Source organism: Gracilinanus agilis, chromosome 2 (assembly GCF_016433145.1).
Source record: "Gracilinanus agilis isolate LMUSP501 chromosome 2, AgileGrace, whole genome shotgun sequence".
NCBI classification, from domain to species: Eukaryota; Metazoa; Chordata; class Mammalia; order Didelphimorphia; family Didelphidae; genus Gracilinanus; species Gracilinanus agilis.
In genome coordinates this window covers 718,652,177-718,668,847 of record NC_058131.1, presented here as the reverse complement: position 1 = coordinate 718,668,847, position 16,671 = coordinate 718,652,177, and the positions used below count along the sequence as shown (strand labels likewise).

Here is a 16,671-nt window from a genome sequence, read left to right as displayed (position 1 = left end):
GAATCACTCCTTCTAGCTGCCTTTTCTAGCACCAATATGCTGAAAAAAAATAAAATGCACAAACAACAAGCAGAGAGAGCGGCCAATTTCTCCAATGTCCAGGATTAATTACGGTAGCATGCTAAAGAAAGGTGCCGGCAGAGCAGCTGGAGATGGTACCTGGGCCAGAGTCCAGCATCCAAGAGATTCCTTCCTGTCTGAGCACTCTTTCCACTCCCCTCACCCCAATCCATGCAACTACAATGGAGTCGAACCCTCGGGAAACTCCTCGCCACCAAGTCAGCCCTATCTGTCGCCACGTGAGTGCAAAGGGGCAGGCTGGGAGCCGGGACAGCTCGGGGAGCTCTGAAGCCACATCGGGAGGGGACAGAACACAAAGGGAACATCCCTACGCATCACACACCAGGTCTGCCTCCACTTGTATAAAACTGGAAAAAGGGAAAGTGCCATCTTTATTTTTCCTAATTGAAACTGTAAGCGGTCCTTTGAACACAAAAGGTATATACAGATGATAACGAGGCAGCCTCCTTCCCGGGAGCGGGCGAGCCAGGAGCCGGCGGGCCTCCGCAGCCCGCCTGCCCCGTGGAGATCACTGTCCTGTCACTGGTCAGCTGACACAATGTCCGGTTGCCATTTAAAAAAGGCCCTTTAGGTTTGTCTCTGGTATTTTTCCCTCTTGATAAAAAACAATATTCAGACTTTTGTGATCTGTGTGTGCTGATCTTCATCAAAAGGCTCATTCTCTGGGTCAGAGTCAGTGGTGTCCGAGTATCGGTAATGATCGGGCTCATTGTCACTAACGTCCGGGGTGACCGAAGTGGAACTGCTGGCCTCGGGGTTTGACGGCTCTTCTACAGTTTTTGTGAAGAAAAGCTTCACCTGGAGGACAGAGAAACAAGAACAAACGCCACGTCAGAACGGCCAACAGGCAGGACGGGTGGACGGGGCCGGGGCCGGCCACTGGCCACACCGGCACAGCCGAGCCCTCCGACCACATCCACGGGCTGGGCCGAGAGGGCCGAGCAGAGGCGAGAACGAACAGGACGATCCTCAAACATTCTTATTAGTGTTGAAATGCACGTGGATAAAGAGAAGCAAGTGTTCACGGGAGAGGCTTCTGACACAAGGACTTTCCCACAAAACAGGGAGAAGCGGAGCTTACCTTCCCACACCGGCCCACCCACAACATGCCCGAAACAGGAGATTTTTACAATAAACAAAAATGATGTTTTTTAAAAGCAGAAAAACAATACAATCACAAATTTACTTTGAATGCTGGACTTGCAGGAAAACAGTTTTTAAGTATCAGTGAATAAAGATTTCAAAGGAGCTTTATGGTGGAGAGAATTCTGAAGGAGACTTGGGGAGAGGCCGGAGGTCCTGGGTTCAAGTCTGACCTCAGACACTTCCTAGCTACGTGACCCTGAGCAAGTCCCTTCAGCCTCATAGCCAAGCCCTTACTTCTCTTCTGACTTGGAGATATTTAGGATAGATTCCAAGACGGAAAGTAAGGGGAGTGGGGGGAAAAGGGGGCCAGGCAGGAAGAAATTGTGTGCTGAACTTGAACTTGTGATCGGGTGTTGGTGAGCCTCAAGAAATTCCCCTCATGCCCTCCCCGAGCCTCGGCTCTGCCTGGCCCTGACTCCGAAGGCCCTCTGCAGCTCCAGGACAGTGACTCTTCCTCAGAACAGGGCCTCCCCGACCCCATTCTCAGGCCTTTGGGACTTGGGGCACGTGCCGGAGGTCCGGCTGAGGCCGTTCCCGGAATGTCGGCAGAGCTCTCCAGGAAGGGCCCGGCAGCACGGAGAGCCCCATGACGCCGGTCAGAGAATCGGCGGTTGAGCTACATCTCGGCTGTTCAGGAGGCTCCTGGCCTTGGGGGGCTTCTCGAGGGGCTGCCCTGTGGGGCACGGCCGGGGCCTCCCGGCACACACCGACTTTCTCCTCTCGGGATCCCTTCACACTCGTTCTGCCGAGGAACCCCAAAGCTTCTGTTTCTGTGGGTGAAATCTGCGCAGAGCCCGGGTCAGACGGTCGCCGCGGAGTCGGGCGCCACAGAGTTGCCGTCATGGATCCCCAGCACGGACTCTAAGAGCCACACAGAGCGCAAACGGCCGGGTCCGAACAGTCCTCCATGCAGTGGGAGAGATGCCTGGGGCGTGGCTGCCGGGGTCCCCGTGGCCCCCCTGCACTTAGGGTGGCTCCTTCACAAGGCCTGGAGGCCCGTCAGGGCTGCTCCCTTCCCCGGTGCCGGTCGCCACCTCACCACAACGTAAGGGGCTTCCCGAGTTGCCACAGCCAGACAAAAAGGACCCCAGAGCACGTTGTGGGGTTAGAGGTAAAGGACGACGCGGGCGCTGAATTCTTTATCTCAGAAAAGCGCAGATGACGAGGAAGAGAACACGGACGAGCTAACTCCAATGTCCCAAAGAAGAGGGGCCGAGCTCGTGCCTCCCCTTGGGAGCCTGGGCAGGTTCCGTACCCTCACCTGGGAGCTGCCGGCCCGGCTTGGGCTCAGGCACCCCCCCCCCCGGCTCCTCAGACCCGGCTCATGTGCGAGTGAAGAGCACCAGATTCAAATTCTGTCTATGGCATCTGCTCCCTGAAGGACGCATGGGGGCTGCCTGGCCCATCTGCACCCGGCGCATCAGAGCAAGCAGAGATGGATGAAATGACCCACGAGACCCCTCAGCCTCAAGGGATGCAGCTCCTCTTCAAGGATTCAAAGGACAGACTTGGCCCCTCACCCGCAATTCTATCTGTCTCCCCCTCTCTCCCCACCTGTCTGTCCCTCCCTCTCCCCCCCCCAACACAGCCACCAGACCCTTGGAGAACAAGCTCGCTTCTCCCGAAGCCCAGAGCTGGGGCCCTCGAAGCTCCCCTGTCTTAAAGAGGGGGAGTCATCGGATAAAGGAGCACTCCGACCACAGGGCTCCCCTTGGCACCACACCATTCCTGCTCCTAAGGCAGCTGCTGAATCCAGTAAGGCTCGAGGAATTAGAACGGAAATCACTGAAAATGAAGCTTTACACACTTTACGTGTCCAGAAGTTACAGAAGGGCTGGCTACAAGTCATTTCGGGGTGACCGCACGTACCTCCAGATAAATGGAATTGTATGAAGCAAATTCCCTGTTTTATGCCCAATTCTACACATGAAAACCTCCACCAGGATTTACTGACCTTAAAGTTTGGAGAGAAGTATCTGTTGGCCTTGTCTTTATTTGCTTTGTCTAGATCATTTTTGGATAACGTGAGTATGAGATATTCCTTGTCATTATCCGACCGCTCGGCACTGCAAATACTATCAATTTCTTGATCACCACAAAGACTTCCATTTTCTACTTTGTCTGAGTTTTCCTCTGGTCCTGGTATGAAGAATGTATTTACCCAAAAGTGAAACATTTTGTCCTAAAAAAACAAAAACAACTTATAAGCTGGAGTAAAAAAGAAAACGCCCTCCGCACGCCCGCCTCTGCCACCAGAACCCGAGCAGCTCCCACATAACGTTTAGGACAAAGACCGCCAGGTGACTCGAATGTCTCTGAGCACATCGATGGGAATTCATTTCACCCCTTTGCCATCTTCGGGTCAAGAATGAGGGAAATGGAACTGGAGCATTTATAGGAACTTACTATACCCTTATTCTTTTCCTTTTCTTTCCTTTTTTTTCATTAAACCCTTATCTTCCATCTTAGAATAGATACTAAACATAGGATCCAAGGCAGAAGAACAATAAGGGCCAGGCAAGGGCAGTTAATGGGAGTTAAGTGACTTGTCCAGAGTCACACTCCTAGGAAGTATCTGAGGCCACATTTGAACCCAAGAGTTCCCATCTCCAGGCCTGGCTCTCTACCCACTGAGCTGCCCAACTGCCTGTTGCCTCACTCTTTTTTAAGGTGATGCCAAAATGTGCTGGCCCAGAGCAGCTACCTCAAGTTTTCCCTAAAGCACTCCCATCGGGTGCCAGTTCCATGACAGCCCCTCGGGGCACCTCGCACAGGGCTTCATCCCTAGCCTGACGGGCCATCTTCTCCCACAGCCATTTCTGTCAGGACTCTTCACTGGACAATGAATTCCAAATATGACTTCTCTTCTCCTGGTTGAGGTCAACCAGCAGCCCGACTCTGGCCGCTGGTGTCCTTGTCCCTGGCTGGCCTCCAGCCTCTGGTCCCCTTAGCAGACCCGACTGCTCTACATACAATCCAACTGAGCACATTCTGGAAATGGTGGACCCAGTTGTCCCTCCCAAGGCCTGATTAAGCTGGTGACCCCAGGCTTCGCTTACTAGAGCCTTGCAAAGAAAACGAGATTTCTATCTGGTCTTCCTCCTGAATGAATCTACTCTAAGTCTGACCACGTTCCTCCACACAGCTGTCTCCTCCCCCGCCACCACCCAAGGGAATAGAGAGAGAGCCAGTGCCCTCCTCGCACCCCTCCTTTATCCTCTTTTGACCTGAGGTTCTGGGTCACGTTCCTAGGACTCTTCCCCCATGACCTCTGTTTGGAGCGCTCACGTGACGGAAGCAGGCATGCAAATGGGATGGGTGAACGAGAAGGAAGGGGTTCCCTTTAAACAGAACCCAAGCAGCCAGCAGGGAAGATTCATCTAAAAGAATGCCATGTGTCAATTTTTTGCTACAAAATTCAAAGTGTTGGGAAATCCAGTCTCTATTAGTCAATATTAGAAATGCTGATATCCTGTATAACTTGTAAGCCCTGGTCCTTCACACCTGATGCTAGACAACAGTGGTTCAAGAATCTACCTTCATGTCCTGGGCCATAAAAAATTGAAATAAATTTTAATACAATTTCCCTGTTGATTAAGCCAATAAAGAAGCAAGAGACTTGCTAATGATGCTCAGCAACACTTAGCTTATACATGTTTCCTAGAAAAGCTTCCTGGAGTCTCACTAAGAAACATTTCCTTTTGAAAAGTAAGATACAGTTTATCTTCCACTTAAGAAAAATGGCTAAAGAACAGCATGTTCTATTCAATTATTTGTGTAAAGTTCCTAGAGAAAGATCTGTGGGAGCCTTAAGCAGCTTTGGGAAATGTGAATCATTATATGAACAGTCCCTCGTCAATACGGGGCCACCGACCTGTACTGATTTCTGTCCCTTAGAACTTTGTCTCTAGCCCCCAAAATACCAATCACCCAAAATATCCTCTGGGTTCATCGAAGCTCTCTAGTTGCTGGAATTAAGTTCTCCATTGATTTCTATGATTCATCAAGAGATTAAAATTTGAGTTAAGTGAAATTTCACCATTTGCTCTTAAAAGAGGACAGTCTAAAATTTGAACCAAGCTCTCTATCAAGAGGCACACCCAATTTTGGTGTTACTGGCTACAAAAACTCTCTTCCAGAAGTCTCTTAGTCCAAACAGGAATTAAAGGGAAAAAATCTTAGAAAAGGGTTCCTATTATCCATTCTTAATCAGGGCCTAGTCAGAGAAGTCTCACTTAATAAGTGAGGCAAGGTTCTAAATGTGGTCCATTTAAAATGGGCCTACGTATGCTCTTGGTGCTGATAGCCATCTCCCTCCCTGAATCTAACCAAATGACCTTGGGCAGTGGCCACCCTCAACCTCCTCCTTCCTTCCTCTTCCTCAGCTTACTACAACTTTTCCAGCTAACACATCTCAGGCACTATTGAGGAGAAAATATAGTCAAATGTCCTAATCCCATTAGAGACAGGTCATGAATTACTTCTACCCCAAACTGACTTCATTTAGACTTGACTGGTTAAGGGTCATTAGGCTGTGGTCATCTGATGACCAATGGGAATTCAATCTTACTAAAGGTCTAGCTTAATAACACCTTCTTGACCTGATCTACCAAACTGGTGTTTTTCTTATCATTAGAATCAGAGGAAAAAGCTCTTCAAGAAAGGTCCCCTCAGATGGCACGGCTTTGGTTCCTTCCAAAATCCAGGATTCCAATCGGATTTCTGTGGGGCTGTCTTGTCCCATTGTATCACGATCCTTGTAAGCAAGAGATCTTTGGATTTATTCATGCCCCAGTGACGAAGTGAAATTAGCCCATCTCTTCACTCTTCCTGTGCACCTCACAGCAGTGCAAGGCAGACCTGGGCCAGGTCCCCCCTTCCTGCCAGGCACAGAGCCTTGGGACATTTTTTCCAAGAAAAGGAAAGTGCAAACCTTCTTGAGCATCTTGTTTTGCTTATGGAAGAATTCCACTTTAATGTCACCACACACTGGCAAAGGCTGGGGAAACTCGAAGTACATATACTTGTCTTCCCGCCTTGTGGGTCCTGAAGGAGATGTGTAAATCTTCACCTTCAGCTGGCAGACCACAAACTGAGGATCTGGGTGAGGAAACACACACACACAAGGGTCGTTATAGAGGGCAGCTGTCCAAGACATTAAACACTAAAATCTGCAATGAACCCAATAGAATTCAAATTTCCTAACCAGTCATTTTGGCCAAATGAAAACCCCTCTGAAGATGAGCTGTTCCAAAATGCTGTTTAATCTATACCTTTTTAAAAACTGGCACTCTCCCTAGAAAATTAGGCTGATCTGTAGGAAAGTCGGGTTATATCTGTTTCCCACTTGTGCATCAAAACAACTCTTGGACATACACTGTATTTCAATGCTTTGGCTCGATTAAAGTTCACTCCACTAAAAACAATGTGTGTATTCAATGTTTTGAAAAATCTCCAATACATTTTCGATACTCTAGAAAACTGAATTTCACCAAACAAAAGCAGAGTCATTGAGCAATGTGATGGCCTTGGATCCCAAACCCTGCCTAGACCACTTGACCTCGCTAGCCATCAGTCTTCTTGATACACATCTTTTTCCACAAAATAAAAGTTTTTTAAGATAAAAGAAACCATAGTAATTAAGATTGTTCAGTCTATCACTTCATGACAGCAACAAATACAATTAAATTTTCTGAATGGCTGAAAGAAAATGACAACAATACATTTACAAATTGCTACAGAATGAAGGCACGAAATCCAGCATGTTCTAAAAGTATAAACATAGAAGCATTTTCCAAAAAGATTAGGCACAATTCAAGTTAGCTCTAAAAACTATATTTTATTCTTCTAAGGTATATAAAAAGCCAGAACCCAAATCGGGGGAAACAGGAAGGGAGGAGGCTAATAAAGCAAGGGAGAAAAAAAGGGAAAAAAGTTAACAATAAACCACCAAGGAATAAAAATCACAAAGAATGTTTTGTTAATATCTGCTGTAGTAACAATCCATTTTATTCTGCTTTAAGATCACTCTGGCAAAATCCAATCTTTCAGCATCTGATCACTTTTAATATTAATTTCATTCCCAAGTACAAGAGCTCTGTGGGTCAATTTTTAAGGGATCTCTTATGCTTACATGCACATAGCAAAAGGTGATTCTGCAGATGGAATTGAAAACAAAATATAAACTATAGCAAATTCAAGTATGTGGCTTCTTAAAACAATTGCCCTTACCTTTCCTTCTGATCCTAGAATTTAAATCTGTACTGTCAAAAGAGAAACAATGTCTGTCTGTCATCCAACAAACATAAAGTTTCTCTAAAGATTGAGTTGGGGAAATACGACAATGACTGAAGAATTTTAAACCAAACTATTTCTGAGAGGGAAGCTTAAAAAAGTTAAAAAAGAAACAAAGAAAAAGAAAAAGACTGAGCCCCGAGATAAGAGAGAGACATAAAGAGATCTTTTTCTTTGCTGAAATCCAGGCTGGTTAGTTCCCATTGGCTTGGCCCTGTTGAATCAGCTTCTTCCCCCCCTCCCCCCCACTTAATTTTCAAAAGAAGTCAAGACCTCAAAAATGGGGTTCATGGAAATTTGATTCATTTTGAAATGAAGAGGAAAAAGGAAGTAATCAATTGGGGAATTAATGAAGAACAAGTAGAATGTGAATTTAATGGATTACTGTACTATAAGAAATTATGACTGTGAAGAATTATAAACACAGAAAAGTGTCATTTAAACTGAGTGAGTGTAGGTAGAGCAGAACCATTGATAAATAAAGGGCAAATGCAAAAGTTTTCAGAAATTGGATCAAAAAAGTCCTCAAACTGGTCAAAATTAGGTCAGGATTCGATACGTTCACCTGAGAACACCATAAAACAACTGAATCTATGGGAGCAGCACAGCAAAGAACTAGAAACAAAGTAGAAGGCCATCCGTGGGGAAATGGCTGAATAAATCGTGGCATCTGAATGTAATGGAATATTAGGGCTCCAAGAAGGGATGGAGGATGACAAAAGCACAGAAAGGCTAACATTTATATGAAGTGCCCACTATGTGCCAGAGCCTGGCCTCTGGACTAAAGGCTTTATAAATGTTATTTCATTTGATCTTCACAATTCACCCTGGGTCTTACACGAGGAAACGGAGGTAGACAGAGGTGAAAGTGCCCAGGATCACACAGTGCACTGGTGTCGGAGGCTGGACTTGAATCCAGGGCTTCCTGACTGCAGGCCCTGCACTCCGGGCACAGTACCATCTATGAGAGCTGAGGCAGAGTGAACTGGACAGAGCCATGAAAACAGCTGGGATAGGCAGGCTTTCAGTGCCAAGGGAAGGGGTTGTGGAGACTCCTGAAGCTTCCTAAGTGGCAGGGAGACAAGGCCAGATCTCGGCTTGAGAAAACTTGCTACTTGGCCGGGCAGACTGGCAGCAAAGACACCAGTCCAGGTGATGCGGTCAAGTTCTGGTGTGGCAAGTCAGACCAAGAGGCAGATCAAGATAAATCAAGGGTGTTGTCAAAGGCCGCTCTTCTTACCAGCTGATCAGCAATTGAGAATACCAGCTCAAACTAAACTGCCACCAAATTAAAGCAAATTCCAAATTTGTGGGGCTGCTGATTGTGGTTCTCTCGCCTGTGGCCACCCCAGGCTTCTGATAAGCCTGGGTTATTAGCGTCCGTAATAGGAGTCAGCTCTCCAAGAGAAGCCAGTTCTTGGGCCAGATCTCAGGGCAGCCATATGCTCTGGTCACTGCTCCACTTGCCAGCCACCCAAGAGGGAAGACGTGTAAGTGGACCCAAAGGATCATGAATCATTTCCCAAGTCCCAAGGAGAACTCGAGGGTTTCCTTTTATTGCTCTGGTATAATAACTGGCTTTATATGGCGCTTTCAAGTTTGTAAAACGGTTTCTATCCATTATCTCACTGTCTCTGGACATCAGAGTTTGTGAAGCCCCAGTAAGTGAATAATCAATAGCTGGGAAGGCCAATGGAGTTTGTCACTATGTAGAAAGAGCCTGAGTTCGTGTGGGAGAGAATGCTCACTGCACATGAGGGCAAGGACCCAGAGGACCAGGCAATTCCTGTTAACCGGGAGCTGCAGTCATTGGCTCAGCCTACTAGAGATGGGCTCACCAGGCTGAGAAGGGAGTCGTGTTTGGGGAGACTTGAAAGGCAGGAAGGGGTAGCTGGGAAGAGAAGCAGATGTCCAGCGCAGGATCTTACATTTGGTCTGAACTATAATATAATGGGGAGGTGCTGGAGAGCTCGGAGCAGGAGGGATAGGAAAAGCCTGGTGGTCTGTGGAGGATTTGCCACAAGCAACAGCTGATGAGGGCCAAACACGGGGCGGGCACTGCCCTGGCAGAGGAAAGGACTCCACGGCCAAGAGGCTCTGGTGATTCCCAGTACTCACCAGGCATCCTGCCCTCATCCCTTTCCCAAGCTATGGTCAGACCTCTTCACTGGCCCACTGGATGCATCAGCAGATGCTCCCCAATGCTCAATGGTATCTCAGATGGCCCAGACCAGAATAACACCTCGGCCTCTCGGGGGTCCCTCTTCCCAGTGCAGGTGTCAGTGGGGCAGTAATGATTTATGAGGCACGTCAGTCCCTACATAAGCACTGGGGACATCCTGCTCTCAAGGAGCCGCCGAGCTGCATCCAGGCTCCATTGGAGCTCCTCCACAGTGGGGAGACACTGCAATGATTCACTCCCCAGACTGTGCAGCTTCACAGACTCTCTCAACTCATCCCTCCCATCCTGGCCAAACATTAAGTTGCCAAATCGCAGCAGCCCAAAAGTCAGCAGAGGGAAGAGTGGTCAGGGGAGTAAGGAGGGCAGCTGAGCCCAAAGGGACAGGCTAGAAGCCACTGTTTGAAGGGCTTTGGAGAAGACACCAGCCTGGCTCTGCACAGAGCGATTTCAGGAGAGAATGTAGGAGGAACGGAGATTCTGGAGGCTTTCCTTACGAGACGCTAAACCTCTGCAGCTTGGATGGTGACAACCTCTCGTCACTGAGGACACACAGGTAGGGCAGGCAGAGCTGGCAGGGCTGGAGTGGAGGTGCAGGCAAATAGAGATGAGAACATACAACATTTCTTTGGAAGCCTAGGATTCAGGATCCAAGGAATGAGGAAAGAGAGAGGGAGGAGAGTTTGCTAGACACTGGAAATGAGTCTAGGTAGTGTCAGTCCATGAGAGGTGTTCCTGCCACTTACAGCAGCAGGAGAGTAGGAGGTTTCCATCTGGACTCCCTTCAGGCTCCCCACAGAGGTGTCTGCAGTAGTACTGAGGGGTGGGGACCCCAGGAACAAAGCAAATGCCCCTGTAAGAGCAACAGCTGCTACCGAAGTTAGCTAATTTATTCACTCGTCCTTTTGTTTTTGTATCACCAGAATCTAGCAGCATGCCTGGAAAATAGCAGACCTGGAACAAGTGTCTGTTGAATGGACGATTTGGTAACTGAGTGAATATTGGGGATTGGGGAATATTGAACCTGTGTACCTGGAAGGCTGAAGGTGCCTCAGCCAGAAGGAGGGAAGTTTGGAAACAAGAGGGAGTTTGGGAGGAAGAGAAGAAGCTCTGTTGAGTGACGCTAAATACGAGGAGCCTAGAAGACAGTCAGGTAGGATGGAGACATCCAGCAGGCTGCAGCCTTCTGAGAACTGTATTAACAAACTGAAACTTCTATGGTCAGTTCCCAAAAAAGGGGGAAATATTTATTCATTATAATCAATAGAGAAGTAAGCCAAAATCCCAAGAAAGTAAATATCTTAACTATGATAGTAAGTATTTGGACACAACTGAACCTAAACAAGCAAAATTACATCAAATAACCCAAAAGTCCAATTTTCCAAGCTAAGCTAGATGTGTCTCAAAACTATAACCTATCACTGATGCACCAATGCTAGTATATTCAAAGAAACAATGAAACTTAATCCATCTAGAAACTGGACTCCACTTTTACAAGTTAGAAATCTGCTGTCAAAAACTGTGCTGGATATGGAACCAAAAGTGTCTGGGCCTGACAAGCCATCGATATGCCCTCTATCCAAATGAAGAACTAGATCAGAGTTCCTACTAATTTTACCACCTCTCACACTTTGAACATTTTAACTTGGTGATCAACACTTTCCAAAAGAGAAAGAAGCTCTCTTGGCAGGATTGGAGATGAGATTATTAAACCAAAAACAAGGCTGTCTTTTGGCCAAGATTAGCCTAAAGGCAAAGAGGGAGAGCCTCCTCTAATTCAGTGGGGAGCCTTGGTCAAGGGAAGCAGATAAGGAAGCCTGCCTTCTCTCCTGAAAGAATACTCCCTAGACCTCCCTGAGAAAGTCATCTCTACCCCTGAACTTCCCAGCCCTTTGCAATCTGGCCTTTACCTTCATGATGCAAACAGGAGCTCCTTCCCCAAAGTCCAACCATTTCTTAGCTGCCAAGCCCAGTGTTTCTCTTTCCTTTTTCACCCTGTTCCCTCTCCCTAAAGTTTCTGCCTCTGTCCTCCTGAGGACTCGCTCCTCTCAAAGGGCGCAAGACCCCTCTGGGTTCTTCTTTCGACTCTGTCTTTTCTCAGGCTCATTTACTGGCTCTTCATCAATCCTGTGCTCCTGAAAGCAGGAGGGCTGCAAGATCTCTCTCTGTCATCTTATCATCCAGTGACCTCATCGGCTCCCAGAGATCTGTTTAATTAATCTCAGCTCAGATGACTTTCATCTATATATCCGTCTCTAGTCTCTCTCCACTGTCTTATCAACATTTCAAAACCAAACATCTCCACAACCTCATAAGCTTGGCAGAACAGAAGTCACCATTTTTCCTGACAAACCTTCCAAAACTGGCAGCTGCTATCAATGTCAGCATTAGCCCTCTAGTCATGCAGGTTCCCAACTTCAGGGTCTGCTTCTCTTTTTCCCTTGAGCACATAAATCCAATCAGTTACCAAATCTCAGCATTTCTAGCCCCACAACACCTTTTGCAAACACTCCCTTCTCTCCTTTCCCACAGCTACTACCCTAATCCAAGACTTGCTCCCCTTGTACAACAGCCTCACCTTGCCTCTTATCTCATCCCCTGAACTCTTCTAGCGCAAGTGTTTTGCCATTCTTGGTACCCCCACACACTGCAGGCACTTGAAATCTCGGTGACTGATGTGGCCAGTAAAGTGATTTTCCTCTCGTCCCTTTCTTCCTCTGGATCACCTTCCAAATCTGTAAGTGACAATGGTCCAGGACTGTCTGTAGGACCAACCCTGAAGCCTTGTGTTGGATATTTAAAAAAAGCCTCTCTTCCACTGCCGCGCCCAAGCTTGCTCCACTCCACCTCCACCCCCAATCATGCTTCTTTCTCCTTTCCTGTCTGATGCAGCAAGGCTGGACTTTACTCTTCCATACACCTGGCACCCGCCTCCCCACACTAGAACATACTGTCTCTTCACCTCCACTTCTCCTGAGCTCCAATGCCCTCTAAACCCCCAAGTGGCCAAGGATTCCCATGCTTACCTTGTATTCTATGGATCAACTCTGCAGGAACCTACATATGTATGCGTTTACCCCAAGAGAATAAGTCTTTCAGGGGTTTGATTTTTGTGTTTGTAACCCGTAGGAGCACCTGGCACACAGTAGGTACTTGACAAACAAACACTGAATCCACTGATTGATGAAAAAGTACCCGATAAACGCCATATAAATGGAAGCCATCACTACAAAGTCAGTCAGGCCACAGGCACAATGGCTACAAAGAAAAGTCCCTGCTCTCAAGGAGCTCAGGCTAGTGGGGGAGACAAAGGGCAAATAGCTATGGACAAACCAGATAAACTGGAGACAAGGAGACAATCCCCAGGGCAGAGACACTGGCATTTATGAAAGTGTTCATCATGTCACATGCTCTTGGCTACTCCTCGCCCCCACGGTGTGACTATTCAGGCTTCAGGGGTGTCCCCTCTGGCCAGAATGGGAAACGCCTCTGACTGTGTCTGGTCACTGGCCTCCAAGCCCTATGCACAGAATACCCGGCTCTCTGACCTCTCCCCGGGGGGTTTCCTTTCTCTTTAGTCCCTCCTTCCTGTGACCCATGTTAACCCAGAGTGCCATATGGACCTTATGGTCCAGGTTATCTCATGCCTGGCTTATAAAAAGAACCTGCCGGTCTCCTTCCCCTTCCCACACGGATTCATCCGTACAACAGGGTGTCAAACTCAAATGGAAACAGTGACCATGAATTCAAACCTAAGAATCCCTGGGGGGGCCACATACTGACTTAATTTGAAAATGTAAAAAATTTTTTTACAACAAGAAAATCTTTTTTGTTGACTTTGTTCAACAAAATTACATTTTAAACTGATTCAGACTGCACTCAGGAATGCGCTGGACTGTGCGGTAGACATCTCTGCTGTATACCGTGGCTAAGTCATTTTCCCCAACTCCATCTCTGAAAAGATCCTTCCCCTGCTTGAAATGTTTCACTGGTTCTTTACTGCTTATAGAATAAAACTCCACCTCTTTATGCCAGTTTTCAAGGCACTCTAAGATCTGGACTCACTTCTCTTACCTCCAACTGATACCCTCCACAAAGCTACTCACCATTCAGAAATGGCCCCAAATGCCTAGGCTCTGAGACTGCCCTTCTTCCTGCCCATCCTGTGGGGCCCAGGCTCCTCTGTCCTGAAGCTCTCTGAGAATGCTCTGGGCTGCTTAGCACCCACTGCTCATACTACTCAGTGGACAATTAATCACATCAGGTTTTATGGAACATCTCTCACAGCATTTGTATTTCAGATTTCAATCTTGAAACAGTTAACTTTTCAGACATTTATGATTCGCCTTAAATCATATTCTGCTGGCAGCAAGAACCCTCATCTGTGCCAGCCCCGCAGTCTCTCCCAGAGCTGGCACTTGCTAAATTAGATGGAGTGAAATATTTCTAATATCTTTACAAAAAAACAAAAAAACAACAGGAATTTCAGACCATGTACTTAAAAAGTGATTTTTCCTTGATCCCAAAGTACTATAAGAGATAAAAGCCTAGCTGGATCTGTAATACAAGGGATCATATGGAGCATGTCTGGCCCGATCTGCTCATTTTTAGAGATGAGGAATTGAAGCCCCATAAGTGAAATGACTTGCAAAAATCTGAACCCAGGTCTTAGCCTCTAAATCCAGCAGTACTCTTTCCACTATATCAGCCACCTTAAGGAATGTAAAATAGAGTAAAGTGGATGTGAGGTCAATGAGCCAGCAAAAAGAGATTCACATCAAAAACCCCAAAAGAAAAAAAATTTCAAAAGGTAAAAAAAACATTATTTTTGGTGATCTAATATTTCTTGGCACCCATTTTGAGGTATTTGTCTATTTATTTTACCCAAGAAGAGAAACAAGAGACTCAAAGTGAGGATGAATAATCAGGGTAAAAACAGAAAGTTCACTGAGAGCCAGCCTCCTCTTCCGTGTTCTCTGGGTCCCTTCCACTCTTTTAGATTCTGCCTGGTGGCTCCACTCACAAAGCTTCCAACAACTCCACCATCTTTGGCATGATAACTTCCTTAGTTTGGGCAGAAGCAGCAAGGGCATGCTCCTATGACTGGGGAAGGCCTTAATGCCCAGACAATTCAGAGGCTCTATTTCTAATGAGACATCTGAGCCCCCCTCTGAGGCAGCTGCCATGACTGTGATCTGGTAAATGTTGAATACCTCACATTTATAGGATGCTTGAAGGTTCACAGAGCTCTCTCTTTCCAATATCCCTGTGAGGGATTAGTACTACTAGATGTTTTATAGATGAGAATAAGGCCCAGGGAAGGGGTGGTTTTTCCCACCCACACCCATAGTGGCAGTTGCCCTGGGAGTCCATCTGCCCAAACCCTGCCTACCCCTACTTCGCTGCAGTCACCTAAGAGAGATTCCTAACAATTCTTTACAGGGAATCCCTCTCTGAAGCCTAGAACCCTATGCCCATTCTTATCCATCTTGGTGCCGTCCTTTCCAGATTTCTATGTGGTTTTCTCATTCTGTAAAGCAAAAAGTGGCATCCAACGAGAATAAGCCAAAAGCTCTTACTGCAAGTTCCACCACTGAACATCGGAATCGTTTCAAACATCATCTTGTGAAATAGCAGGGCCACCGGTCTGTAGTCCAAGTGATGCTTTAACAGGTGGCTATAATAATAGACATAGCGCCTCTGACTGGGAATGGTTACTCCCTGTAGAACAGAAAAAAGAGAAGAGAATTGTAAGGAAGTGTTAAAGGCTCCATCATTCATTTTAAGCACCTTGTGGCCATCCGATGATCTACATTGATATTAGAGAGATGGGAAAATGGTATCATAGTTGGTTCTTTTTTTAAAAAAAACCAAACTAATAAACTCTGAGAATAGACGAATCCTCTCAGTCTATGCCACCACTAGCCCCCTCTTTACCAGGTACCAGTTATCTCCTTGCAAGCAGTGACCCTCTAGAATCAGTTAAGTAGAACAAGGTATACTGGCTCCCCTGACTATGAGGTCCCAAGTCAGAACCTCAAGCCAGGTTATCCAGCTTCCCAGGCCACAGGCAGACAGGAAGCAGCAGAGATCAGAGGAAACAGGCCCTGGTCATCAAAATCAGTCCCTGATCAGGAAAGAGCTCCTGGAGATGGCATCTGCTGCTCTAAGGACTCTAAGAGAAACAGTGAAGACACAGGACAGTCTAGGCCAGGGGTCGGCAACCTTTTTGGCCGTGAGAGCCATAAACACCACATTTTTTAAAATGTAATTCCGTGAGAGCCGTTCAGTGCTCACAGTGCCGCTCCTATAACAGCGCCTGAAAAAAAATGGACTTTATGGCTCCTGCAGAAAGAGCCAGATCTGGCTCAAGAGCCATACGTTGCCGACCCCTTGTCTAGGCAGAGGGTGGTCTGGCAAAGGAAGGTCTATAAAAGACCAAAGAGACATGGGTCTGACCCTTACAGGGAATGAGCAGGAGCCCTTGGAACTGACCCAGTATGGGGATGATTTGGTCAACTCAGCAGGTGTTCAATACACATCAGAGACAAATGAGGAGGCCTTGCAGGAGATTGGGTGAAAGATATAAAGAACCTGGAGGAAAGGAAAGGCTCTGGGAGTGGAGAGAAGGGAACAGATGCCAAAGACACTTTAGAGAAAACCCGAACTGGCAGCTAGATAGGTACAGGGGAAAAGGGAGAGCAAAGGGCCTGAGGCCTCATTTGGTGGTGAACACTAAACTTATGGAAAAGACGGTACGAAATGTCCAATAGGCAAACCAGAGATGTAGGACTAGAGCTCAGGAGACAAATCGAAGCATCATCTTCAAAGATGGATGCTGATGACATCATTGAGAGAAAGGGCCAGTAACAGCCTTGAGCTGGACCAGAGCCCTTGGGCTATGTCACAATCAGGAGATACAGCATGCATGATATTCAGTGGAATATGGCAGAGAAGTGGATATTCTAGAT

General features: G+C 47.0%; 1 protein-coding gene across 1 annotated transcript in view; it reads right to left on the bottom strand.

The window, feature by feature from the left end:
* Positions 1-423: 423 nt before the first annotated feature.
* PTEN (phosphatase and tensin homolog) overlaps positions 424-16,671 on the bottom strand; it is a 78,053-nt gene continuing 61,805 nt past the window's right edge. The window contains exons 6-9 of the mRNA XM_044659228.1: positions 15,280-15,421; positions 6,161-6,327; positions 3,182-3,409; positions 424-879 (exon numbers count right to left, since the gene is read on the bottom strand). Of these exons, the coding sequence (XP_044515163.1) occupies positions 694-879; positions 3,182-3,409; positions 6,161-6,327; positions 15,280-15,421 (723 nt within the window). The 3' untranslated portion in view covers positions 424-693. The remainder of the gene's footprint in view (positions 880-3,181; positions 3,410-6,160; positions 6,328-15,279; positions 15,422-16,671) is intronic.